General features: G+C 51.0%; 5 protein-coding genes across 10 annotated transcripts; 2 read left to right on the top strand and 3 right to left on the bottom strand.

Moving 5' to 3' along the window:
* Positions 1 to 277: 277 nt before the first annotated feature.
* On the top strand, positions 278 to 3590 carry PSME2 (proteasome activator subunit 2). Of its 2 annotated transcripts, none has more exons than XM_036884487.2 (11): positions 278 to 423; positions 733 to 765; positions 1197 to 1259; positions 1551 to 1598; positions 1708 to 1738; positions 1825 to 1922; positions 2498 to 2566; positions 2697 to 2764; positions 2932 to 2986; positions 3287 to 3373; positions 3462 to 3590. In XM_036884487.2, the coding sequence occupies exons 1-11, from the start codon at positions 376 to 378 to the stop codon at positions 3540 to 3542; spliced, it is 681 nt and encodes a 226-aa protein (XP_036740382.1). In that variant the 5' UTR covers positions 278 to 375; the 3' UTR covers positions 3543 to 3590. The 2 variants fall into 2 exon arrangements, with proteins under 2 accessions (XP_036740382.1, XP_036740380.1); XM_036884485.2 differs by having other exon boundaries at positions 280 to 423; positions 1512 to 1598.
* Positions 3591 to 3727: 137 nt separating this feature from the next.
* On the top strand, positions 3728 to 6770 carry EMC9 (ER membrane protein complex subunit 9). The gene is made up of 5 exons (XM_036884488.2): positions 3728 to 5052; positions 5197 to 5273; positions 6124 to 6193; positions 6283 to 6377; positions 6539 to 6770. The coding sequence occupies exons 1-5, from the start codon at positions 4855 to 4857 to the stop codon at positions 6717 to 6719; spliced, it is 621 nt and encodes a 206-aa protein (XP_036740383.1). The 5' UTR covers positions 3728 to 4854; the 3' UTR covers positions 6720 to 6770.
* On the bottom strand, positions 6769 to 9901 carry PSME1 (proteasome activator subunit 1). The gene is made up of 12 exons (XM_036884481.2): positions 9743 to 9901; positions 9359 to 9512; positions 8736 to 8768; positions 8542 to 8604; positions 8312 to 8422; positions 8178 to 8223; positions 7960 to 8057; positions 7640 to 7708; positions 7487 to 7554; positions 7325 to 7379; positions 7162 to 7248; positions 6769 to 6989 (listed from the first exon to the last, which is right to left on the bottom strand). Exons 2-12 carry the CDS (start codon positions 9395 to 9397, stop codon positions 6909 to 6911), a joined length of 750 nt encoding a protein of 249 aa, XP_036740376.1. The 5' UTR covers positions 9398 to 9512; positions 9743 to 9901; the 3' UTR covers positions 6769 to 6908.
* A 2338-nt stretch (positions 9902 to 12239) lies between these two features.
* On the bottom strand, positions 12240 to 13671 carry FITM1 (fat storage inducing transmembrane protein 1). Its single transcript, XM_036884476.2, has 2 exons — positions 13250 to 13671; positions 12240 to 12879 (listed from the first exon to the last, which is right to left on the bottom strand). Exons 1-2 carry the CDS (start codon positions 13513 to 13515, stop codon positions 12267 to 12269), a joined length of 879 nt encoding a protein of 292 aa, XP_036740371.2. The 5' UTR covers positions 13516 to 13671; the 3' UTR covers positions 12240 to 12266.
* A 1803-nt stretch (positions 13672 to 15474) lies between these two features.
* On the bottom strand, positions 15475 to 24749 carry DCAF11 (DDB1 and CUL4 associated factor 11). 5 transcript variants are annotated; one of them, XM_036884455.2, is made up of 16 exons: positions 24175 to 24333; positions 23707 to 24071; positions 21961 to 22088; positions 21607 to 21734; positions 21290 to 21354; positions 20881 to 20981; positions 20509 to 20655; positions 20263 to 20317; positions 19903 to 19971; positions 19493 to 19550; positions 19193 to 19378; positions 18602 to 18755; positions 18026 to 18178; positions 17119 to 17225; positions 16862 to 17018; positions 15475 to 16089 (listed from the first exon to the last, which is right to left on the bottom strand). In XM_036884455.2, the coding sequence occupies exons 2-15, from the start codon at positions 23859 to 23861 to the stop codon at positions 16887 to 16889; spliced, it is 1638 nt and encodes a 545-aa protein (XP_036740350.2). In that variant the 5' UTR covers positions 23862 to 24071; positions 24175 to 24333; the 3' UTR covers positions 15475 to 16089; positions 16862 to 16886. The 5 variants fall into 5 exon arrangements, with proteins under 5 accessions (XP_036740350.2, XP_036740349.2, XP_036740355.2 ...); XM_036884454.2 differs by lacking the exon at positions 15475 to 16089 and having other exon boundaries at positions 16159 to 17018; XM_036884460.2 differs by lacking the exons at positions 15475 to 16089; positions 21961 to 22088; positions 24175 to 24333 and adding an exon at positions 24530 to 24749 and having other exon boundaries at positions 16159 to 17018; positions 23707 to 23913.
* Between the last annotated feature and the right edge of the window lie 520 nt (positions 24750 to 25269).

Raw genomic sequence — 25269 nt, forward strand, 5'->3', positions numbered from 1 at the left:
GAGCCCTACCACTGAGCACCTTACCCACTGCCCCATCACTTTCACCCGAACACCGGACTTCACTTGGACGGCCCTACCCTTCTCTGCAAGCCCCTCCCCTACTCCAAGGGACAGCCCCTGTTCAATCTCCGCCGTCCCACATGTTCCGGCTCCTCCCTCGGACTGTTCCTGGGCTTGTGAACGAGTCAGCACCGCCTCTTCCAGTCTCAACAAGCGGAGAATGGCTGAGCGGCTCCCTATGGTTTGCGGCCTGCCAAGGGGAGGGGGAAAAGGAGAAAGGGGGCGGGGTTGAGGTGGGCGGGCCTGGACGTGGGGAGTGAAAGCGAAAGCCTCGGCCGCGAGCCGGGAGACCAGAGATCTAGCAACTGGAGCAGCATGGCCAAGCCTTGTGGGGTGCACCTGAGCGGGGAAGCCCGCAAACAGGTATCGGGGGGACGGGAGGCCAGGAAGGGGTCGGGGAGCCCTCCAGGATGGAGGCCAAGCAAGGTGCTCCAGGGGACCATGGCCGTGCCAGAAAATTCCCCCAACCTCTCTCTAGTGCTTTCACTTCTGCCGGGGATTCCCAGATTCCTACCCTTTGGCCAGTCTCTGCACTGAGCGTGGGCTTCTGGGAGAATCTAGCTTGTGGTTGGAAAGGCCTGAGCCAAGTTGGAGGGCACCCTATTGGGGGTGGGATCTTAGTCTTGACAACCGAGACCCTTAACCAACATCCGGGTACTGCTCTCTGTGCAGGTGGATGTCTTCAGGCAAAACCTTTTCCAGGAGGTAAGTCTTCTGGATTCAAGCGATTTGACTCTGAATCTTAGACTAATACTTGAGGGTAACAGCTTCTTGGAGTGACCCCCACACCCACTTTGGGCTCTCCTTCAGTTATCAAACCTTCCACAAAGATAAACTCCTAATTATCGATCTTTACCTTTAATTTGATCCCTCTTAGTACTCTTGCCACATCTGCCACTTCTTCTCCCCTCTTTTGGTGTGGCGATGAAAGCTGTTGTCCCAAGGCAGGAATACCACAGTTCTCACCTTGGTTCTACCACTTACCAGCTTGGGAAAATCTCTTCCCTTCTTAGGGCTTCAGTTTCCTCATTTGAAGTACTGGATTCAGTAATTTCCAAGAACACTCCCAGTCCCACTTCTCAGACATCTCACTGAGCATGTTGTGAGATCCCCAGTCCTTGCAATGTAACCCACAGGCTGAGGAATTCCTCTACAGATTCTTGCCACAGAGAATCATATACCTGAATCAACTCTTGCAAGTGAGTAGTGTGGACCCCTTTTGCCCCATCCCATGGCCTCTCTCCTCTTTACCTACCCTCTCTAGCTAACAGCTGGCCTCAGCATGCAGAGAACAGTTGTGAGTTGTGGACTGGGAATGGTAGGATGGTATGAGGCCTGAGCCTAGGTTGGGAGACGGGATGGGTGCGTTGTGTAGGTGGGAGGCAAGGCTGTGTGACTCAAGATGAGGGGAAGAGGCCACCGGGCAGCCCCTGACAGTGAGCTCTGTGCAGGAGGACTCCCTCAACGTGGCTGACCTGACCTCTCTTCGGGGTCCACTGGACATTCCCATACCAGATCCCCCACCCAAGGATGATGAGGTGAGGCACTCAGGGATAGGGCTTGGACTAGGAACCCAGTTTATAAACCCAGTTGGAGATGACGGTCTCCAGTACTTTTCTAAAGCTACTTTCCCACTTTTTACCTTAGATGGAAACAGATAAGCAGGAGAAGAAAGAAGGTAAGAGAGGAAGGGGTGGCTTGGGAAAGGGAAATGGCACATTGACTGCTGGATGAGAATGGGCCTGAATCCCCTTTTTCTCACAGTCCCTAAGTGTGGCTTTCTCCCTGGGAATGAGAAACTCCTGGCTCTTCTTGCCCTGGTTAAGCCAGAAGTCTGGACTCTCAAAGAAAAATGCATTCTGGTAAGCCTGGGAACTGGGGGAAACAGAAAACAAGCCAGGTCATGCCCTGGTCTCTTTCCGAGGACCTTCAGTAAGGACCTTCTCATTCAGGTCCTTCCTTTGGGGAACTGTTCTTGAAATAGGAAACTTCCTTCTGTGCCTTGGGCTTAGATACCTTTTGTTCTCCTCATTCTGATGTCACAGTGGCATCCCCAAAATCAGAGGCTATGCTGATACAGAGTGCAGGTACAAGGATATAGTGAGTTGGTATAGGAACTTAGGCCTTAAAGGGAGACTGCCTGGGCTCAAATCCTCACTCTGTCACTTACCTACTGCTAACCTTAAGTAAATCACTTAGACATTCTGTGACTCAGTTTTTCATCTGTTAAGTAAATAAACATTAAAAAGTAAGAATATACAGTAAGAATATCTACTTTGAAAGGCTGCTTTGAAGATCAAATCAGATATATAATACACAGCACAGTCACTGGCATGTAAGAAGAGCTCAATTATCTATAACTTACTGGGAAGTGGCAGTCATAGGAAGAACCCAGTAAGTTTGCTCAATGATTCCTACATGATACCTCTTAACATAGGTGATCACATGGATCCAGCATCTGATCCCCAAGATTGAGGACGGGAATGACTTTGGTGTGGCAATCCAGGTAAGAAAAAGGTGTGTGATGACATTGAGAATTGGGAGAGACAATGAACTGGGAGGAGGAGAGGGATGGAGGGTGAAGGAGGGAGGACATGAAGTGTTTTCTTTGCCTCCTATCTCTTTCATCACCTCAGGAAAAGGTGCTGGAGAGGGTGAATGCAGTCAAGACCAAAGTGGAAGCTTTCCAGACGACCATTTCCAAGTGAGGGCAGCTGGAGGGCCAGCATGGGGTGGGGCATGCTGCTAGGAGATTTTTCTGGAACTTTCAAAGTTGGGCAGTCCCATCAGGATGGTGGGGGCTGGGGAAGGGTTTGAGGGAATACGCATCTGAATGCCCTTTCCTGTGGTTACTCCCCTTGCTTCCTGCAGGTACTTCTCTGAACGGGGGGATGCTGTGGCCAAGGCCTCTAAGGAAACCCATGTAGTGAGTAGATAGCCCACCAGCCTTTAGCTGAGTCTGGGGTGGGTGAGGATGGGGGGATAGAGGACTTCTTTGCCTGGTTTCTGACCTTCCCAGTGTGGAGAATATTAAGTCAAAAGTATTGCCTAGGAAAACTGATTTGGGCTTAGAAACCTTGACGTCTTTCTCTGCTTGATCCTGAGATTTCATTTCTTGGTGCTGAGAAGGGGCTCATCCTCAAGTTACCTATACCCTATATGAAGAAACCAGGCTAATGTCCCAACCTCCCATGGGGTTGACTCAGCTTTGCCTCCCATATCCCAGATGGATTACCGGGCCCTGGTGCATGAGCGAGATGAGGCGGCCTATGGGGAGCTCAGGGCCATGGTACTGGACCTGAGGGCCTTCTATGTGAGTGAGGAGTAAGCCTCTAAGGGAAGTAGATGGGGGCAGGGGAAAGGCCAAGAACCTCACTGCTGCTCTTTTGGCCTTCTTCCAGGCTGAGCTTTATCATATCATCAGCAGCAACCTGGAGAAAATTGTCAACCCAAAAGGTGAAGAGAAGCCATCTATGTACTGAGCCCAGGACTAGAAGGAAAATAAATGACCTATACTTTGTGTAGATTACCTCAGATGTGTTCATTCATTTAAAAAGCATTTATTGAATGCCACCTGTATCCAGACACTGAATGGGAATGTAAAGGTGGGAAAGGGAGGGAGCATCAAGAAGACAAAGTTGAATCAGATGCCCATCCTGGTTCTTAAGTCATCCCAAACAACAGGATAGAAACTGTTACACACCAGGGCAGCCATGGAGATAACCCATATTTGTGAATTTCACAAGATTGTTTCCATCCATGGTGTCTTATGAGTGCTTCCTGGAAGAGGTGGCATTTGAGTACAGCACTCAGGCTTTGGTCAGGGAATGAAGAAAGGAACAGCCCTCCTTGTCAGCTCCTTCCCTCATCTCGCTCATGCACCAGGGCCTTGTCCCTGGAGGGACAATGAAGTTTCACAGAATTATGGGTGAATGGTTGGACTCTTAAGGTACTGGGAGGGGAAAAAAAACACAAGGCTTTATGGTGAAGGAAATAACAACGTAGGACATTATGGGAGGGATGGGACTGTAAATTTTTCTTTTTGTCCTTTTTCCCCCCTCTTTCAGCCAATTGCCATCTTTAGTTCTACAGATAATGCCTTTAGGAAATCAAGGGCCAGATGTCTTATAGGTGCAAAGGTAACATGGCTCGTAGTAAGTGACAGAGCCGGTCTAGAATACAAATCCATTCATTCCGTGGTAGTAGTAGGAGCAAGGCGGGAAGCTTTGTTGCTTCATTCGAAAATCCACCGCTTTGGGACACGCAAGGTGGGGCTGGGTGCTGCACCCTGCAGGCTTTGCATTGCCTGTGGGGGCTAGCGACACAAATAACAGACGAAGCCATCCGGCAATCCGGAGCCGAAGTCCAGTAGCCTAGCCAATCAGAGTGCGGGCAGTTATCTGCAGGTACTTTCCCTTTCAAGAGAGACAAAGGCGGGGCAGGGTTTGGACGCGGTGGGTGATTGGACTAAGTGAGAACATCCAGACCTATCAAAGAGCGCCAGGTGGGCGGGACTCCAGAAGCGGTTACAGCTTAGAGCTGCCTGCTCTGGGCGGCGAAGACAGACGTAGGTCTGTGGCCGCACGCGGGGGCGCGTGGAGGCGGAGCTCAGGGCAGCAGCATGCAATCGCGACCCGGCCTCTGAGGGCCGGTCGCCGGAGCCGGCGGGCTACTTTCGAGCTGAGTCAGAGTCCTCGGCGATACTAAGTGAGGGGCCACGGGGAAGGGCCAAAAGAGGGTGTTGCAGCGCCCAAGCGGGCTTCGCCGACGCAAGCTGGGACCCCCCCGCTCGCCATGGGGGAGGTGGAGATCTCAGCCAGGGCCTATGTGAAGATGTGCCTGCACGCCGCACGATACCCCCATGCCGCGGTCAACGGGCTATTGCTGGCGCCGGCGCTGCGGTCTGGAGAATGCCTGTGCCTCACCGACTGTGTGCCCCTGTTCCACAGGCACCTGGCCCTCTCCGTCATGCTGGAGGTCGCCCTCAACCAGGTGCCGCCGCTGGACGCCCAGCGACCACCGCGAACCTCCCCTCACACCCTTAATCCAAGCCCATCCCCCGGCATTTTAGCAGTAGTGCGCACCCATAGGGCGGACAGCACGACATAGTTATTGATGGCCCCTTTCCCGTGGCAGGTGGATGTGTGGGGCGCGCAGGCCGGGCTGGTAGTGGCTGGGTACTACCATGCCAATGCAGCTCTGGACAACCAGAGGTGAGTGGGGTAGCCAGAGGCAGAAGGCTAAGGGTTATGCGGTGGGAGATCAAGAGAACACCTCTTGTTATTCCTTCCATCTTTCCTTGATCAAAGGCTTAGGAGCAGGGACTGTGTACCAGGCACAGGCTGGGTACTGGAGTGAGGAAATACAAAGAAATATAAAGGAGCTCTCTAGAGGAGCTGCCCTGGGGATGAGGAGGGTAACTGTGTAAGAACAGGCTGACACCTACTTTAACTGAGGTGCCCCCAAGTCCTTCTAGAACACAAAGGAAACCCAACCAGCAACTTTAAAAAAGGGAAGTTTCTTTTTTTATATATAGCAAGTTACCTACTTAGATAGTAATCATCTAGCTGGATCAAATTATACATATTGTTTGCTTTTCCCTCCTTAATAAATTCATTTTCCCATCTCTGTCCAAGATCTACCTTATCCTAACAGCTGTATAGTTAGAATATGGATGCACCATGATTAATTTAATGCCTTACATTACACATTGAGGTTGTTTCCAATTTTTGGTTATAAACTGTCCTGCTATTACGGTAAGTTCTTTATTAGTGGAATTTCTAGGTCAGCATATGTATACAGGTTAACTCTGGGTGGTTATGCCAAATAACCCTCCAAAAAACCACCTCTGATTGCCACTCTCACCAGCAGTGTCTGAGCACCTGTTTCCCACAGCATTCAAGCATCAAGTTGTTTGTGAAGCATCAAGTGGGCCTTAACCCTCTCAGGCCAGCTACAGGAATGGGCCATCACTGCACCCACATCTACATGACCTGGGAGGTCCAGCTCAGATGGACTGGGTCTGCCTACAGCTCCTCATTTTCTGATCTTCCCTCTACACAGCCCTGGGCGCCTGGCCTTGAAAATCACTGAGCGGATTGTGGAATTCTTCCCTGATGCAGTACTTATTATGGTGAGGCTTGGGTGTCAGGAAGGGGAGTCGGAGAGAAAGTAGAAAGGGGGATCCTTGAAACTCTCACCTGTCCTTCCTTGTCCACACAGCTGGATAATCAGAAACTTGTACCTCAGCCTCATGTGCCCCCAGTCATCGTCCTGGAGAACCATGGTCTCTGTTGGGTCCCCAAGGACAAGAACTTGTGAGTGCCCCACTCCCCCTCCACTTTTTGGTAGCCCCAAATGCCTGAGCTTTCTCTGTCCTTGATCCTGCCCCAAGAGTCCTTCTCTAGGCCCTAACCTTTGCCAAGTATCTGGCCCCACTGCTTGCTGAGTTTGATCTCGAAAGGGGTTATTATTTCAGAGTAATGTGGAGGGACTGGGAAGAGTCACGGCAGATGGTGGGAGCACTACTGGAGGGCCGGGCTCACCAGCACCTTGTGGACTTTGACTGCCACCTTGATGACATCCGACAGGACTGGACCAACCAGCAGCTTAACACCCAAATCACCCAATGGGATGGTCCCACCAATGAGAATACCTGATCCATGGTGGGGTGGTTAAGATCCAATAAAGAGACTTGGGCTGATGGGCAATGGTATAATGGTATTTATTATGCCTGGGAGGCAAGATGAAGGAGGAACCTCAATAGATGGAAAGTGGGAGAAAATCTGGATTCCCCTGTAAAGATAGGAAGGTCTCTACTGGACCCACCACAGAATGAGAAGAGCCTCTCAATAGATCATTCCCTTTGTTTCTCCCCTGGGCTTCTTGAGCTTCTCGAAATTCTTCAGGATGATGTCATATAACACAGCCTACAAGGTCAGGGAGGATTGGGGGTCAGCCACAGGCTCCACTGGCTCTATGCCTCATTACCAGCCTTATGGAGAGGCTGAGCTCCATCACCCTTTACACCCAGCCTGCAGGGTCAGGGAGTAGCTGGCTTGGGAAAGCTACCTCTGCCCACCCCTGCCCTTGTCTCCTCACGTAAGCATTGCGGATCTCCATGACCATTAGCCGGATGTCCCGGTACTCGGCCTCATCCAGTTCATGCACCAGCTGCCGATAATCACCCTGCAGGAGACTCAGGTCAGGCCTGACTTCAAATAGATCCTTCCCCACTGTGCACCCTGACCTGGACCTCACCTACCACATGGGGCTGCTTGGCTGCTTTGGCCACGGCATCACCCCGCTCAGAGAAATACCTGTGGAAAATAGAAGGGTGTGGAGCCAGAAGGAGGAGGAGGGAGCCAGGCCTCTCTCCAGGCCAAAGGCAGAGTATTCGTGTGGATGCAGGTGGGCAGTCACTCACTTAGAGATTTGAGTGTGGAAGCCTTCCAGCTTGGTGTGAAGGCTGGTCATCAGCTCAAACACCTTCTCCTGGGGAAAGAATGCAAGAGAAAAAGTGAGAAACAGCATGGACTAGAGAGGTAAGGAAGGCAGAGAGGTGAGGCAGCACTCTCACCTGAACAGCCACTCCAAAATTGTTTCCATCCTCAATCCGAGGTATCTGCAGCTGCAACCAGGTGGTGACCTGGGAGGAGGGAATGGCATCACAACTCTATCAGCCCCCAACCCAATTCCCAGGTTCCTATCCTCTGCTTCCCTGCCCACAATGGGTGGAGGTATGCCAGATCCATCCTGAGGCCTAGGGCCTGGAATTCTGGCTTCATTTGCTGTGCCCTCTCCTGTTAATACCTGGCAGGTGCTATGCCCTAACTGGCAGAGAGCAAGGAGGATGAAGGATTTGACCAGAAGCCTGCAGCTGGAAGTGGAAGGGCTCACCAGGTTGAGCTGCTCAATGACATCCTTGATCTCAGGCTTTAGGCGCTGCAGGAGGACCACGATCTTCTCATTACAGTTCACTGGGCCACAGGGAGGACCTAGGGAGAGAGCAACGGGTCAGTCACATGGTTGGGACTGTGTGAGGAGCAGGGAAGAGGAATCCTTAGGGAGGAGCTTCTGGGAGATAAGACTCAAGTGCCTATCCACCCTAGGGGTACCTTTGTCTTCATCTTCCCCTTTCTTCTTTTCATCCTTATCTTCTTTCTGCAGGGAGACAGCAGCTCTAAGGTGTCAAGTGTAAGGCTGATTTTCCCCATGTTTAGGTCCCTCCTCCCAGCTCTTTCCAGCTTGCCTCCTGCTGTTTCTTCCGCTCCTCCTTCTCTTTCTCCTTAACTGGATCAGGCACTGGAATGTCCAATGGGGCCTTCAGATTGTTCAGGTTGGCTTCATTGAGAGCTGGCTCCTGGTGCAGGGTGGGAGGAGGGCTGGAGGCAAGGGTGTCCCTCTCACCTCCTCACTCTTCATGGCCCCCCAGGCTCTCCCCTGGCCTCTATGTTCTAGCTCCCTGCCCCAGCCCAGTACCTTTAAAAAGGCATCCAACTCAGAAATCTTCTTGGGGAAATAGCTCCCGAGCAGCTTCTCTGTCTGTGTGTGAGGTGAGGCTCAGAATCAAACGCCCTTCCTAGGCAGTGAAGCAGTTGCTGACACTGTCTAACGAGGGAGGGCTGAGCAGTGGGAGTTGGGTAGGAGTGAGATACTGATGGCACAGATCTTACCTTGGCACACAGGTCTTCCCGGAACACATCCACCTGTGAGACACAGGAGCCCTTCAGCTATTGGGCTTTATGGCCAGTTTATGAGGGCCGTTCCCTTAGGGTTCTGGGGATCCAGGGAAGGGTGAGGTGCATCCTGTGGGGTGGGGTTGGGGAGGGTGGAGTGGATCCCCATGCGGCTGGTTTTGGGGGCTGAGAACATTCCTGGCGGCTAACAGCAAGTGGCTCAAGTGAGAACTGATGCCTCAAGTCTCCCGGGCTGCGTGAAGGGCTTAAGAGACCCTCTGGGACTGGGGCAGGGACGGAGCTGAGGTGTGGAGCTGCCCAAGAAGTGGCAGGGCAGGTCCCGCACCCCGCGGTGTGTGGCCCCGGGCCCCGAGCCAGCAGACTTCCCCTCCACACCAGCTCTCCGCTTCACTGCACCCCGCTGAACCTCGGCCGCCGCCTCTCCCAGCAGGCAGACCTTGCCTGTATCCCCCGGGCTCAGGTACCCCGGGCACCGTGGCTCACGTGGGCGCCTACTGACCCTCATTCCCGTCAGAGGCCGGGGGACGGGTCACGGACTCCTTCAGCCGCTCGGAGCCACGCCTCCGTAATGGGCCCTTCTTCGAACCCGCAACTCTCACCTTGGCTTGGGCTTCAGGCTGGACCCTGAGCGTGGCCATGGCCGGGACGAGGGGCCGAGCGCCGCACGACGAGCGAGGAGGGGGCACGGGAAGGGAAAGCGAAAGCAGCGCTCGCTACCCACACGGCCTTCCTGGATAGCGGGGAGTGGAGGTACTAGAGGAGGCGGGGACAGACCAGGGAGAGGAGAGGGCGAAGGGGTGAGAAGGCAACGCCGGCGGGGCTCCCCCTAGAGCCTGAGAGGGGCGGTTCCTCGCGCCTCCGCCCCCACCTCCCAGTCTCCCGAGCCCCTGACCTCTCCCAGCCTCTCTTCTCCCAGCCCGTCCCTCGATGTCCACCCCCAGCCTCTGGACTCCCCACCTCCTGCCTCCGCCCACCCCGCTTACCCTCCTCCGCTTTCTTTCCCCGCCTCGCCTCCCACGCTGGGCGTGCTGGCCTCCTGGTCTTCCGAATCCCGTAGGCCCACTACCCCGGTCGGTGTCCGCCTATGGACGCCCCGCCTCCCATTGCCCTGCTTCCGGACCGCCCACGGTTCTCTTCTTGCCCTGCTCTGCCTGGGACAGTGGTATTGTTAGGTAGGAAAATAGGTATGAGAGGTCGGAGAAGATAAGATTTGGAGGGAAAGAACCGCGCAGTCCACGGCCAGTTGGAGAGGCCCCACTTGATGAGAACTTGTAGAGGGACAACTTCTTTATCTGAAAAGTCCAGGCTCGCTGGTGCAATCAGATCACCACGCAAGCGCAATTAGACAATAACTTGCCCCCACTTAACTGTTACTATAATCTCAGCATAAAATCTACATTGCCGTTTTATACCACCGTCACACTCTCTCCCCTTTTCTGTGTGCACTCTGGGAAAATACATGGCGCACTAAGAGAAATGGGTATGACTAAAATTGTCAATCAAATTACCTCACACTGTCAATCAAAGAGGCAAAGGGCGCCTTCTGACTATGGCTTAATAAAAGAGACCATCCCCTAAAGGATCCGGGTCTTAGTTCTGACTCCAGCCCGCCGCTCTCTCGGAGTGTACTAAAAATTTTACTTGGCTTCGCCATCATCTCTACTTTTCAATTCTTTGTCTCCTTGGGGACAAGAACTGAGGAGCAACAGTGAACCGTGATATAAGCCTTGTCTGGCCCTCTTCCATTTTTTCTCAGCGGTGGAGCAAGATCTGGCCTTCCTACCCTAGCCCTGCCAGCATGGGACCCTGGCTTCACAGATGCATGGGCATCTTCTGGCCCATGCAGTGACGTTCAGATACCGGCACCACTCCAAACCAGGCTCCAGTCAGCTATCTCCTGACGCTTGTTTGGAACTCCACTCCTCTAATAATCTACTGTTCACAGAGCAGTGGGATCATGCCTCTCTCTTGCTTAAAACTCTTTCTCAGCAACTTGTTGACCTTAGAATGAAATTTAAAGGACTTTCCTGACCCATAGGGACTGCATGGCCTGTCTGGCACCTGTTTCCCTTCAACTTCACTTTCCTTTGCTTTCTCCCTCTTTCATTACAATCGCAAATAATGGGCTTTCCTTTTGTTTCTTTAATCTGTCGGTGTCCTGCCTCAGGGCCTTCTACCTTGTTAATCCATTTGCCTGACACACCGTTACCCTGCCTAACTTGTCTGTCATTCCATTCTAGGTACAGATGTCACCTTTACATGGAGAATTCTCTCCATCATCCTTTATAAAGTACCTTTCCCAAGTCTATTACAAAGCAGCCTGTTTTAGTACCTTCATAGTATTTATCTCTCTGATATTAGCCAGTTTATTTTTTTGAGGATAGTGTAGTTTACACCAGGGGTTGGTAAACTTCTGTAAAAGGGAAGACAATAAATAGTTCAGGCTTTGTGGGCTATACGGTGTCTGCAACAGCTATTCAACTCTGCCTCTGCAGCAGGTAAACAGCTACACCTGAATGAACTAGCGTGGCTAGGTTCCAATAAAAGTTTATTTATGGACACTGGAATTTGAATTACATGTAATTTTCACATGACATGAAATACTATTACTTTGATATTTTTCAATAATTAAAAATATAAAAACTATTCTTAGCTCTCAAGCTATACAAAAACTGGCCACAGGAGGGCTATAGCTTGATGATCCTTGGTTTAGAGCACAATGGACCCATATTGCCTGGGTCTGTAATCTTGGCTCTGATATTTACTAGCTGTGAACAAGTTACTTAACCTTTGTGCCTCAAGTTTTGCAACTGTACGATGAGAACACTATAAAAACTGCCTCATTACGTTGTTATTGTGAGGGCTAAATGTGTTAATTTATATGAAGAATTTATAGACACTTAGAACTGTGCCTGGCACATAGCAACCACAATACAAATATTTGTTATTACTTGTGAGTGTATCGTTTGCCTCCCCCATTAACCATAGGCCCCAAACAGCAAAAACCTTGTCTTTCTTATTTAAAGGCATAGCATTATGATCAGCTCAATAAAGAGCTGTGAAATAAATGAGCAGCACACTTACACCCCCCCTATGGGGAAGACAGGATAGAAAGGATCTCTGAGTAAGGTGCCTAGACAAACAGAACCCTGAGGAAGACGGAGGGGGTATTCAGTGGAGGAGGCAGGAAAAATCAACCCGGCTTGGAGATGGAGTACCTGGTCAGCAGGAATGCTGCCCAAACCTAAGGGCACTGTTACCTGCCTTGCAGTGCCATTCCTTGACATCAGAGCCCCAGATAGCTCAAAATCTGCAGGACTAGGAGACTGAAAGGACAGCAGAAAGGATGGAGAACAGACATAAGGACAGTTAAGATCAATGACAGCAAGGAATGGCTGAGGAGCCCCAATGAACACAAGACTCTTCCCACTCTTCCCACACTTTCCAGGTCCCCCCAACCAAATGATGAGCAGACCCAGAGCAAGGCCCGGTGTGCCTTTATTTCTCTCAGTTATGCTTGCAGCTGGCATGGGGGTGAGGGAAGAGCCCATGGCCCGGGCTCCCTGGAGACCAGGGCTGATGATACCAGCTGCCATAGGTGAGGTACCAAGCAAAGGTGCCTACTGCAGCGCCCACCACCTTGTGAGTATACTGGTGGAAATAGATAACTGTACAGAGCAGCAAGAAGTTCCAGAGGCCCAGCAGCAGCACATTGAGCAGGAAGACAAGGCGCAGCGGTGCACCAGCAGGCAGCCCATGGGCCAGGTACTTGGCGAACACTGCCGCTTCCTCAGCCATGAGCAGGCAGCAGAAGGTGAGCAGGAAGGTGTGGGAGGAGACCGTGTAGCCCCGCCATTGGTGGCCGGCCGCTAGGCAGCTGCGGCGGTCGGGCAGCTCGTGGAGCAGCAGGCCTTGGGGCAGAGGCTCGAAGCAGGAGCCAGTCAGGTCCTCAATGAGCAGGAAGGCGCGGCCGGCTCCCCGCCACACTGCTGCCCCTACTACTAGCCGGCTCAGGTGCCGGGCAGTCACTGCCACACGCCGTGTAGCCAAGAACACCACCAGCAACACGAAGCCCCCCAGGAAGGTGCATGTCCAGCCCCATGCCGAATTCACAAACTTTCTGTGGCAGAGAAGAGGGGAGGCTACTGAGACCCTTCAGCTCCAGCTCCTGACCCTGTTCTGTTTTCCCATCACTGCTCTGTGCCTGGTTCTGTTTCTGTGACCTCCACCCCTCAGCCCCATCCACTTAAACTTTGCCATGTCCTTAGAGGCCCATTTGGTCTTCTGGGGTCCCTATTTCCTCTTCAGCCGTGCTCCTGACTCCCCCTGTACCCCATGACTCTGTCCCCTCCCCCTCCTGTGACTTTCTCCTCAACCTCCTAGCCAGCCTATTTTTAGTGTCTGGACTGGCAGGAGGACAGATGCCTGGAAGAGGAAGCTGGGATCCCAGAGTACAGGGAGCGGGTGCCCACGGCCTTGAGTGGACTCACATGTTGAAGAAGTTGCCGTGGCTGGCGAAGATAGTCCGAGGGTTGACATGGAACTGCAGAAGGGGCCCAAAGATGACCACTGCTGCCAACCAGGCGTGGTAGAGGCGCCGTAAGCAAGGGCTGCCCAAGAGGTGGGCAGCCTGTTCACTTCCAAAATATAGCAAGGCAGAGGCCACCCAAAGCAGCACCTTGACCAGGCAGCCCAGCAGTACCTGGATTCCGGCTCCGGCACCCCACCCTGCCCCCACCACCGGCCCCTGCTCCATGTTCCCTCCCCTTCCCACTAACCGCTTGCTCTGCTGGGCAGCTGAGGAGGGGCTGATGGGGCCCCCTTGGGACAAGGATAGGCAGTGACAGGTGTGGTAGACACAGGGCAGAGCCCTGTTGGCAGCTGGCAGGCAGGGGAGAGGGGCGGGGGGCAGTAAGGGGCCAAGGCGGAGGGCTGCCACGTCAGCAGGGTCCTAGTCTTGGTGTGTCCTGACAGTGGCCTGTGTCCTTTCCTGTTAGCTCCCTGTCCCTTTGACTCTCTAGGTATGTGTCCCCAGCTCCAACCATGTTCTAGTTCATGTCTCAGGGCCAGGCGCGCTGTTCTGGGTTGTCTTTGTCCAGAGTCTGCTTGGTCAGTCTATTTAGTCACCAGCACCATACCCCACCCCAAATTTACCATGTGTTTGCTCCATGGGGAAATTAGGGGTCATGAAGATTAAAACTAACCTAATCTTGGAAGACATTAAAAAAATCTCTCTGCCTCATCATCAGTGTGGTAAAGCCCCTCTTCTGAGTTCTGAGCACAAGAGCCTCCCACTGCAGGACGTAGCACAATGACTGCACACAGCACTGTGTCCAATTCAGGCCCGGGGAGGCCTATCAGCAGGGGTACCCACTTTAGTGCGCTGTGGCCTCAGGGGCGGTGCCCAGCCCCAGCGGTATCTGTTGGAGGGGCTCAGAGGGTTACTTTGTCACCAGGGCTGAAGTGTAAATGGCAGTGGCTGTGAATGCATAAGACATCAGATCTAAAGGGGACCACTCTTTGGTATGTTTATTATGATGACCAACAGATGAAAGAAAGTCAAGTGTCCTGAGGAAGGTGCACTGTATGAGATGGTGCAGCCTGGGTTAGACTCTCAGAGCCCCAAAGATTAAATTCTAGACACTGGGCAGGTGGGGGCAGAGAAGACTCTAGAAGGAAAACCCCCAGCCTGGGGTCCATCAAAACTTTAGATTGTGTTCTGCAACCAATTACTTTGGGCCTTGGCCACATGAGACTTGATCTCACAGCTGGCCACTGGGGCTGGAGCCACAGGGCAGAGAGCAATATACCCAAGGAAAGGTCCTGTTATGTGGTAACTGTTCTGAAATCCCTTTTTCTCTTCCTCATTCCTCAAAACTGGTAGTGGGATTTCAGAGCACAGTAGAGGCCCAAGAAGTAGTGAAAGGAATGAGCAAGTATACCTGGGCACTGGGCCAACTGTATGACTTTGGGAAAATCAGCTAACCCATCTTGGTCCTCCGTGTCCTCATCCCTAAACAGATCAAGATGAATCAATCAGGCTCCTTCCAGAGCCTAAAGCCCGCACCTCAGCACAGTTCCTGCTAATGGACTGTATACATGAAGACCTGCAGAACCCCACATTAGGTTGACAAAAAAAAAAAAAGCTATTTATATCACTCTTTTAAATATATCCCATGGATTTTAAACAGTACGGTGATGACATATCTCATCATTATGCATTTAAAAATCATTTGACAGGATCTTAAAGTCAGAAATTAATTCCATTCTACTTCTCTCCCAGAATTTATCCTGTTTTTATGCTTTTAGTCTTTTATTGATCACACTTTTCTGCCAAAAAAAAGTAATATAATTTTCAAATATTCCCTGTGACCCTAAGGCCCTAAAAGTTAAACTTTTTTCTTCTGGATTGAATTTTCAAAATTTTTAGTACAAAATGTATTACTAGTACAGCAAACATCTCACACATTTTGATGATATTTAAAATTGTATTGGACGTGCATCTCTTAATGTGAATGGTTGGTCCTTGGGGCCTTGATTAAATGAGGCTTTCAGGATACTGATAATTTTAATTTGCTTCTAACTTTGGTGCCCTGGGGATATGCAGGTTGTGGGTGAGATGGGTGGCATCCCTGGGGTGAGGTGGCAGAGGGGAATGAAAGGGGCCGATGGAAAAGGACATCTGGCATGACAATCTCACATTAGGCAGATCAAGTTGGAGGCCAAACATTTAGACAATTTATTCTTTTAAAACTACCTGTTTCCCTGTGAAACACATACTCCTTTTATCCCTTGCTGTGTCTTTGAAAACCCTTGGAGGTGTGTATCCTAGTTTGAAAACTGCCTTAGTGATAATGAACTGTCATGAGGAAAGCTCTGAGCTGGATGTGAACATGTGGCCCCACTGACTGTACCATCAGTGTGCTCTAGGGCACATTGCCTGACCACTACTCGTCTCTACTTCCTCACCCACACAAAGGGTGGCTCTAAGGGTGATGAGGTCCCAAGCATGGAGCACTCAGGTGGTGTCTTGGCTTCAAAGCCCACCAGATTCTCTCTGGCTCCAGATTATTTCTTCTTGTAGACCGGACCAGGTCCAGTGCCAGCCCCAGAGCACAGCTGATGCAGTGTTCTGGGCTCTAATCTAAAAATGTGCTTATTTCCTGCTATCTCCATTCTGACTTTCTGGGAAGTTTCCAAGGTCAGTGAGGGAGTGCCTGTTACAAAGCTGAGTAAACAACTGATTTTGGTATTTCCCTTCATCTTGGAGCATCTCAGGTGTGTTTTGTCCCACAGAGGAGCATATCTGAAGGCTCTGTTAATACTATGTCCTTTAAGTGAGAGGAAAAAAGACCTCAGACAGGAACAAGGGAGAATGAGATGGAGACAAACACTGAACCAGGTTCCCACAGAGAATTTATTGAGGGAGTGAAAGCCAGTGGAAGGACGGAGTCCTGCTCCAACATCTCTCCTTGAGGCTGGTGGTCTCCAGCATGAGGGAACTCTGGGAGGGGAGCACCTGCTCTGTGTGAGGTCACATGTAGCCTTTCACACCACAGCCTGTCCTACCCCCAAGACCCAGACATAGAAGAGAGAAGACATAATTCCCTCCCCAGGAGCTGCTGAGGATGCACCTTAACCATCCCATCCTCCCCTAGAGGGCTAGGACTCCAGCCATCAGGACCTCTGCAAGAAGCCAGGACACTGATGCCTGGCCCTCTGAATGGCCAATCTGTCTAATCCTCAAAGTGAAGGCCTGGGCAATGGGTCTGACAACTCAGTTCAGACCTGGCCCCAGGCAGCTACTCTAGGAGCTAACACTTAACATCCAAATATGATTAAAAACACTCAGGGGAGCTCTCCTGCTGACAAAAGTCACACCCCAGATAAAGACAATCCTGCCAGGCTCTGGCCAGAGATAGAGACCCAAGTCAACAGGGTATGAGCACGTGAGACCACTCTGTCCCTGGGGAGGCTCTGCCAGGGCTCAGCCAGGGGCCTGAAGCCTGGCTTTGGCTTCTCCCCATCCAATGCCAGTATTCCCCAAAGATCCCCCCAGGACGGAGAAAGGGAGGCAGCGGATGGCTTGTCAAGAGGCTCACCCATGTATGGGGCTGGAGGGCAGGTCTATTGGGGCGAGGAAAAGACTGAGGGGTTGGGCACAGGGGCAGGGATGCTGTGGTGTTCCTTAGACTTCGGCATGTCATCCTGGAAGTACTCAGCCTGGCGGTACTGCCAAAGACGCAGGTTCCCATCCCACTGCAGGGCAGAAGATGGTAAGTAGTCAGGAGTGCTGCCCTCCCTGCCACCAGATCCAGGCTCTAGACACACACTGGGCCCCCAACCCTTGCAACCTCACCGAACTGCTAACAATCTTCTCTTCAAAGGGGTGCCAACTGACATCACGCACACAGGCCTTGTGGTTGGTGAGCTTCTTCACAATGTGACCACTGAGAAGGTCGTACACTGTCCAGGAAAAGCCAAGTGGAGAGAGGCTGCCAGAGGACCTCCTAGCCACCATTCACCTCTCCCCGAACAGCACCACTTCCCTGACTCTCAGGCACCTTCCCACTTCCCTTGGGGAGCAAAGCCCATACCAGAGGATGGTGTTATTCTCAGTTTCTTTTCCCTTTTCCCTACCTACCTCAGGTTGATCTAGCAGAGCTTGCATATTTCTGGCCCTTGGCTAAATTTCACAGAATCTGCAGTTACAAGGATGCAATGTGGCTTTAAAGCTTTTAGTAGCCATTTTCTAAAAGGCCCACAAGAAATGGATGATCTGACCCTGCTATTCCTTATCTGGTTGGTGCTGCACCTTTCTCTCCCTCTGGATGGGTGTCCATCTGAGTGCCTCCTGAGGCATGGAACTGTCTTAGGTTCCTGTGTCTTCTTGTACATCCCTCCTGCTTCAGTGGCTGCATGTCCTTTACCACTAGCTGCTATCTTTTTGTGATGTTCTTTTGGTCTATTCCCTTCTACCTGTCATCTGCAATCTCTGTCCTTGACTGGCTAAAAAATAGAACTAAGTATATTTTTGGTAATCTATCATACTTACTGACCAGAATCTATGTTCCTTTTCTTAACTTAAAATGCTGATGAGTAAAATGCTTCCTATTTGTTTAAGCCTCTTCTGCTCCAAGCTAAATTAAATTTCACTTGTAGCCACCCCTGGCTTTTTTTTAAAGTGGTCACCGGTGGTTACAGGTAGAATGCCAGCGAAACATTCCTGCACCTCCCGAAGCCCCCTGTTCTAACACATTCCTTACCAACCACCTTGCCAGTGGAGCAGCCACTGTAGATGAACTGCTGGCCGGTGCTATGGGTGGGTGAGAATCGGCAGCGGATGAGGGTGTGCAGCACCCCATGGCCCCGGTAGGTCATCAAGGAGCTGTCCCCTGGCAGCTTCAGCTTCCGCCAGGCTGGCCAAGAGTGCAGGGAGAGCCCTAGGTTAGGGAGTCTAGATTCTCCTGTATGACCAGTCTTTAGCAAAGACCAGTGCTCACACACAATTGCCTTACCAGTCCCCACCTGGGGGCTCTTTCCCCACCTCCTAGTCAGCTGATATTCACTAGTATGGGTCTGCTGGTTATTAATACTTTTGTATTGGTTGGTTCTGAGTGATCCCAGCCCCCAACTCTGAGAACCCCTGGCTCTCCCAATGGTTCAGCAAACAAAGAGTTGAAGCTTGGCAAAGAGTTGCTGAGGGGAGGCTCCAGGACTCAGCTCCAGGCTATAGCCACATCTACTATGCCCACGTCAGGCCTTACCAAGGGATTAAATATTTTAACTACCACCCCTCATTCTTCACTCCCCAGATCGCAGATTCTATCTTCCACTCTCACCTTTTTTGGGTACCTGCTGCCAGCGGTAGTCCCAGTTTTGCTGTGTGGCAGCCTGGCGTGAGGCTTCCATGCCTTCCCGGCTGGAAAAGCGTCGAATATCCCAGAGCTTGATGGTCTGGTCTTTGGAATTGGAGATGAGATACCGGGCATCACCCTATGAACACCAAGATGGATAATGAAGCATCAGAACTTGGAAATGCCAGTGTGTCAGTACAGCTCTCCTGCTCCAGTTGGAGGCTAAAAATGCTGGTCTTTTGACTTTGCTTGCCTTTTTCTTCCTCCAGGTGAGCTATCAGTTTTCTACCACAGATCCCACCCCACTGGCTAGGTTTCACCTTCTTTGCCCAGGGCACTGACTGGGCCTTTTATTCTATCCTGGATTAACCGTCTTCTCCTTTACCTTGTACAGACAGCCCCACCCTGCTCCTTAAGAACTGGTGGGTAGAGATGATATCATGTTTCCTGGCTTAAGCTCCTTCCCTAAACTCGAACTCTGGCAAACTTTGGCTAATAAGGAGCTTGGTGAGTTGACATCTCCTGGACAACTGTAACCTTAGCTGCCTGACTGTGCAGTCCTGCCTTCCTGCCCACCTTGCTGTCAATGAAGGTGATGCCATCCTGGTGTCCAGCCAGTGCACCCACAGGTTTGGGGTCATCCTCCCGCATGGTGCGTCGATCCCACACTTTGCAGATGGCATCGTCACCCCCAGAGAATAGGATTTGGGAACTTATGTCAGCAAAGGCCACTGCATTCACATCATCCTCATGGGACTCAATCTAGGGGAGAAGGAAGCCAGGGAGCATCAGAGCTTGGAAATCTAGGGCCTCTTTCTAGGTCTTCTAAAAGGGCAAGGACCAGGACGCAGAGGCTTTAAGTCTCAGAAGCAATACCTGAAGGGTACGTCGGTTTTGTTCTCGATCAAAGACATACAGGCAGCCATCATTGGCCCTGAAAGAGAAGGGATAAAGAGGATCCTGGAGTGCAAACTGAGAGGACACTAATGCCTGGCCCTCTGCATGTGTGCTCTGCAGAGTTCCTGTTGTGAAGTCCTGCTGACAGGTAAGCTCTGGTCTCTACTTATATGGGAGATGGAAGAAGAGTTAGTTGTGCTTGCAAGAAGATTTGAGACCTCCCATCTCATGCTGGGGAAATAGTGGGCAAGAGATGAGGCAACTCATAAACCTTGACCTTGGAGAAGGGCTGGTTGTTCTCCACAGCTGCCTGGGTAGGGGTGTCCAGTGTAGTCCCTGTAATGGCAGAGCTGGTCTCCAGGAGGAAGCCCCCCAATCAACACACTCACCCTCCTAGCACTTCTCGTCCATCTGAGGAGACAGCAATGGAGAAGACAGCAAAGCGACGCTCATCTGGCCTGAAAAGAGCAAAGGAAGAGCTGGGTTTTATGGACACTTATGAGGGGAAAAAAAAGTCCTGCCAACACGTGCCAGAATACAGATCACATCAGTGAGAACCCAGAAATAATCCGCAACCATCTATTCTACCCTGGTCTCTGGCTGACAGGATGGGTGGCTCCCTCCCAGGCATTCACACAGAAAAACTTGCAACTAGTGCACTTTTCCTTCTAAGCAGGAATTGTAGTTCAAGAAGTTTGCTCCTGGAGAGGAAGTTTCTTATGAGTCCAATCAGGAAAGGAAACCAGTACCTTAGATCCAAGGCAGTATGTGTGTCTCCTTCCCCATAGATGTTGCAGATATGAACTAGGAGATGCAAGAGAAATAAGAATCTTTCAGGGTTGGGGGAAGGAGGGTGGAAGCGAAGCTAGGTATGAGATCAAACAAAGGTCAAGGATATCAGCCCCTGGGAGTGAAGTTCTGGCACAGAGGAGATGGGCGTTTGGAGCCTGCAGGTCCCAGGCTGGAGAGGCGATGGAAGTCTAGAGTATACTCACTGTAATCAGACCAGCTGGAGTATAAGAAGTGGTTCCCATCAGGGGTGAAGGCCACATCCAGGACACTCCAGCCTACATCCCGGGCCTTGATACTCTTGAATTTATGGAAGCGGCCAAAGCGGCAGTCATACAGTCGGATTGTCTGGTCTGTGTGAGGATCAGGCAGAAGTAGGGAACACCCCCCACTGAAACCTCCCTCGAGCAGACCTTTCTCCTCCAGTGTTTCTTTGGTATCATCCTTTGATAATGGGAAACATGCTCTGGCTAAGCATCTCTAACTCAGGCTCTGAGCTCCCTTGGTCTGGGGCTTTCTAGCTTCAGTTGGGGGCACGTTCCTGTTACAGAGCGGTACACAGGACCACAGTCAGGTACCTTGGCAGGCAGACATGAAGATTTGACCATCTTTGCTGTAGATGCCACAGAAAGCCTTCTGAGAGTAGGTATCAGTGAAGCCCAGATCATTGGGCAAGAAGCTGGGGAAGCAGAGGGAAAGCAAGGATAAGGGGAGCTTAGAAGGAGGAACAACCCGATTAGCAGAATCCTAGCAGAGCTAGATATGAGCACAAGGGACTTCTTCCCTTTTGGTTTTGGGTACAACCCCCCTTCTTTCATTCACTCTAGCATCCTCTCAATTTCTACACTTTTCACTTTGTTTAAAGCTTCAACCCCATTTAACCTAACCTTAATATCCCTGAGGATCCTTTAACACCTACCCCTTCAAAGTTTAGGGGATAAAGCCTATCTGGCCCTTAAGAGTCTCTCCACCAAGCCCCATACTCACTGAGACATCACTTGAGACTGTTCTCCGAGGGAGAAGCTTCCGTGGTGGCAGAGGCCCCGTTCTCTCTAAAGGAAGGGATTGGGGAATATTGCTAGTAGAAACAGAGGGCCACTTCAGCCACACCAAGCCCCCTCCTCCAAAGATATGGCTCTTGCTACTGAAATGACAGCACACACAGTACTGTGTTCCATAAAACTGATGCAGGCAAGCTAAGAACTCTCCAGCTGCAGCATGTGAGGCTTCCTTGGAAAGTTTACTTCCCTCTTCTCTGGGGCTGGCAGAACTTCCTCAGGCTGGCTAGAGGTAGAGAGGCCTACCTGGTGCAGCATTTGAGGAAAGCTGTGCTCCTGGCCTGCCCGCCTAAGTCCCAGCCGCCCTGTGGCCAGTTCCACTTGTGTCTTGATCTCATTGCATTCCAGCTGCCGGGTGTCAGGGGTTGCATCCACTGTGAGTACCAAAGAGAAGGTTCACCCTAGGTCTTCCAGCCCCAGAGGACAGCAGAACTGTGCTCAAGCCCATTCAACGTGGCTGAATATACTGGGGCCGTAGTATACTCATTCTCTAAATTATCTCATCTTTTAGTTTAACCCATTGTTCTTTACCAGAATTAAAAAACAGTTTTCTAGTGAAAGTCTCCTGAAGTTAGGGTCTCAGTCTGCTTTTCCTCTTACCAGGTGGGTTGTATCGGTCCCCAAGACGACCATCCCAGGCACTGTCATGCTCTTCCTCTGAGTCTGAGAGGGCCTGGATGAGTTGTAAATTTGCTGCACCTCCTCCCTGCACCAACCTCACTTGGCCTCTGTGGAGAGACCCCATGCCCCCACATGATAAAGGGGAGGATCCCTTTCCCAAATGAACCAAATTCAGAGTCAGTGGCTATCCAGTTCTTGGACCACCTGCTACTCAAACCCTCATACTGTCCCCATTTTGAGGCTGACAGGACTTTGTTGTTACTTTCAGTCTCCTATAAGACACAGTAGCAAACTAACCATTGCAAACAATAAGGCTTCTCTCTCACTTACCAACTTTACATTTCCCTGTAGGGCCCCGGAAGATGACTGGTTAGCCAGAGACGGGTAAGATTCCTCAAGGGAGGAACCTAAGACAGGCACAGTCGCAGGGGGGTCATCAGGTGAGAAATTGGGGATCAACAGAGGTGAGGCTTAGAACCTCACCCCCCCGTTCTGAGAGAAATCTTCTGCATACGTGGATGTTTTATTGCCCTTGTCTAGCTTGGATTAACACATAGTCTACAGGCACACACCTGATCATCTACATTTGCTCCCTTACAACACTAAACTATGTTTTCTACCTTTATCTTGTATCTATCTACCACTTCAGCATTTTATTAAAAATAATAATAATAAAGAGAGAAATGTGGTATCCACATATAAATCAAGTATAAAAACCAAATGAGTATTCATATTTGAACTGTTTATAGTTCATAATGCATGAGCAAAACCGAAAGTTTCTGTGATGACTGCCCTTGTACTGTTCACTAAGTAACTTATTCACTATGTAAGAATTTGTTCTCCATGTAAGAACTTGTTTGTTATGCCTCAGAAGATTGGAGACTGACGAAAATTAGGCTTGGGGTGGATTAATGATTGTGCATTGAGCATTGACTCCCCTATACAGAATTTTATTGTTGTTAACAACCATTTGATCAATAAATATGAGAGATGCCCTCACAAAAAAAAAAAAAAAAAGACACAGTAGCAAACTAATTCAGACTCTTACAATTGAAGTAGAGAACCCCAATATTCCATGGACGCTGACACACCTACTCCGTTGACTTCCCAGAGAGCTAAAAATTCTGAAAGCATTTCCTTCTGAGCCTCTTCCTCAAGAGCCTAGCATAGAACACAGTATTCTGAGGTGATCCCTAAACATTTCTTGTTCCCAAGTCACAGTTAAACAAAGACAGTTGCACCCCTTTCCAGTCAATTCCTGGTGGCCACATCCTTCAAAGCATTCTTTCCTCAAAAACAGGGTTGGAGTTAGATTACTTTAAACTTGTTTTTCAAGTAAATTCACGTGGCCTTGGATCACGTGTCAGTAACTTCACTAAGTTCAACATCCACCTCCCCAACTCACCTTTTTACATCATTTCTTTCCCACCAGAGCCGTGAGTTTTTTTTTCCCACTTATTTGGAAGATAGATTACATCTGTGTAATCATAGCTAGAGAGGCTCCCTAAACAGTCCCTTCAAACACAAGAGTTGTCTTGGTGACACTCCCTAGGCAAGAACCACTCTTATCTGGCATGGAGCTGACAGAAGGGAAGGTTGTTCTGCTCAAACAGAGCAGCTGTCCTGGGCTAATCTCATTCTCTGTCCTCTTTAACATTCCTGCCTGGAGTTGGGATCAAGGGACTGTGTTGGTGCCTGGTGGAGACACACCAGAGGGTAAGTTACCTGCGGAGGAGATAGGCCAGTATCTGGGCCAGATCCACATCTTCATCCTCCTCTTCGTCTTCCTCACTCCGACCCAGACCAGCACCTCTTCCGGGTAAGCCCTCGGAGGGGTCTCCGGACCCAGTTCCTGCGCTGCTGCTATTCCGTGATCCCATCTTCTGGTCACAGCATCCTTAGGTCCTGTACGGGGACTCCTCCTGTCACCTCCTTCGGTTTGGCGAAAGCAAAGCCTGCTCTACAAATACCAGCGTCTCCTGAGATAGGGCAGTAGCTATCTCTAGGAGGGTGACCCTTCCTAGGAACTGAGGTTCCTTCTCTTTAGCCTGTGACAACTCCCAAAGCTTCAGGAACACAAACCTCCAATCCTGTGAAGCAAAAAAAGCACAGAGTGAAGCCTAAAGCGCTACCTTAGATCACCAATGAGAATCCTTTGAAGAAGAATTTCTTACTTTTCTACCTCAAACTCACCTATCAAAGTCCGGGGTTCAGGGTCGTTGAATTACCAGGCAACCTCTCTGGCCCACCAATCAAAACCCCTCGCGGAAGAAAGCGCCTCATTAGCTTATCTCATCTAACCAGTCAGATGCCTTAGGACTCAGAGACCCCCCCGACGCCCCTGTACCGACCAATCAGAGCACTACCTTGCGAAAGCCGGCGGCACCGACAACCAATGAGGTTAGAATTCGGCCTAACACCCCTTCCTGTCCAGCCTCACGCCCACGTGGTGTGCCGGGGGTGTGTACGTCAAGGGGAGAGGCAGAAGGGAAGCCCTGCAGTACCTCCCACTGAAGCCAGCGGTTACCGCCCCGGCAAGACCACCCACCAGACAGGAGCAGTGGCAGGACCGCAGCAGCGATAGACCTTGTTTACACCGACTGCTGCAGCAGCGTCGGCCTACCGCTCCTCCGTCACGCACCTCCTTCGCCACGCCTCTCCCGGCTTTCCTGCTAGCGGACTTCAGACGTCACGCGACGTCTTTGTGGCTCCGCCCCCTTGGCCCGCTAAATGGACAGCTGAGCATGGTGATTGACAGGTGGGCGGGAGAAAGTGTGTGCACGGACTGTTAGGGGAGGAGAAAGTGCGCGACAGAGGGCGTTCGCTCCTTGTTGGGAGATGTAAGTGGGAAACTCGTGGTTTCCTGAATCAGAGACGACGGAACTACGCTTGTGAGGGGCGGGGCTTATGAAATAAGTTGGTAGGTCGCTACCGAGGGGTGCCTTCTCAAGGGGAACTGTGTGCTGCCGGTATCTATAGTCCATTTGGCTTCTCTCTTCCAGACGATTTGTAAGGGCCTCTTTCCTCCCCGTCCTCCACACCCGGCTCCAGCGTTCCTTATTTTAGTTGTCTGCAGCTTCAGTCAACCCTGCCGTAAGGGGTGCCTGGCGCCTTGCGGTTGTGTTCATGTCACAGATGGGGACCCAGGCCTCCGAACCCTCCCTTCCGGGTTTAGCTCTCGGAAGCCTTGTTTTTGAGGGAACCTTCTTGTACTGACCTCCCTTAGCCTCTTCGGCAACTTTTCAGATGACCCCTGTTTTCCCTCTGCATTGTTTGGAGACGCTCCCT

This window comes from Manis pentadactyla, chromosome 11, assembly GCF_030020395.1.
Source record: "Manis pentadactyla isolate mManPen7 chromosome 11, mManPen7.hap1, whole genome shotgun sequence".
In the NCBI taxonomy this organism is placed as follows: domain Eukaryota; kingdom Metazoa; phylum Chordata; class Mammalia; order Pholidota; family Manidae; genus Manis; species Manis pentadactyla.

Excerpts from the sequence above, each read along its gene's own strand:
- PSME1 (XM_036884481.2), bottom strand. The coding sequence starts at position 9,397 with ATGGCCACGCTCAGGGTCCAGCCTGAAGCCCAAGCCAAG. Across the intron at positions 8,224-8,311 it reads AGCGGAAGAAACAGCAGGAG|AAAGAAGATAAGGATGAAAA; the intron begins GCAAGCTGGAAA and ends GTCTCCCTGCAG. Across the intron at positions 7,555-7,639 it reads ATTTTGGAGTGGCTGTTCAG|GAGAAGGTGTTTGAGCTGAT; the intron begins GTGAGAGTGCTG and ends TTCTTTCCCCAG.
- PSME2 (XM_036884485.2), top strand. The coding sequence starts at position 376 with ATGGCCAAGCCTTGTGGGGTGCACCTGAGCGGGGAAGCCCGCAAACAG. Across the intron at positions 766-1,196 it reads GGCAAAACCTTTTCCAGGAG|GCTGAGGAATTCCTCTACAG; the intron begins GTAAGTCTTCTG and ends TGTAACCCACAG. Across the intron at positions 2,987-3,286 it reads CCTCTAAGGAAACCCATGTA|ATGGATTACCGGGCCCTGGT; the intron begins GTGAGTAGATAG and ends CCCATATCCCAG.
- FITM1 (XM_036884476.2), bottom strand. The coding sequence starts at position 13,515 with ATGGAGCAGGGGCCGGTGGTGGGGGCAGGGTGGGGTGCCGGAGCCGGA. Across the intron at positions 12,880-13,249 it reads CACGGCAACTTCTTCAACAT|AAAGTTTGTGAATTCGGCAT; the intron begins GTGAGTCCACTC and ends TCTCTGCCACAG.
- EMC9 (XM_036884488.2), top strand. The coding sequence starts at position 4,855 with ATGGGGGAGGTGGAGATCTCAGCCAGGGCCTATGTGAAGATGTGCCTG. Across the intron at positions 6,194-6,282 it reads CTGATGCAGTACTTATTATG|CTGGATAATCAGAAACTTGT; the intron begins GTGAGGCTTGGG and ends TTGTCCACACAG. Across the intron at positions 6,378-6,538 it reads GTCCCCAAGGACAAGAACTT|AGTAATGTGGAGGGACTGGG; the intron begins GTGAGTGCCCCA and ends TTATTATTTCAG.
- DCAF11 (XM_036884455.2), bottom strand. The coding sequence starts at position 23,861 with ATGGGATCACGGAATAGCAGCAGCGCAGGAACTGGGTCCGGAGACCCC. Across the intron at positions 21,355-21,606 it reads TTCCTCAAATGCTGCACCAG|AGAGAACGGGGCCTCTGCCA; the intron begins GTAGGCCTCTCT and ends CCCTTCCTTTAG. Across the intron at positions 17,019-17,118 it reads AGAAGATTGTTAGCAGTTCG|TGGGATGGGAACCTGCGTCT; the intron begins GTGAGGTTGCAA and ends TCTGCCCTGCAG.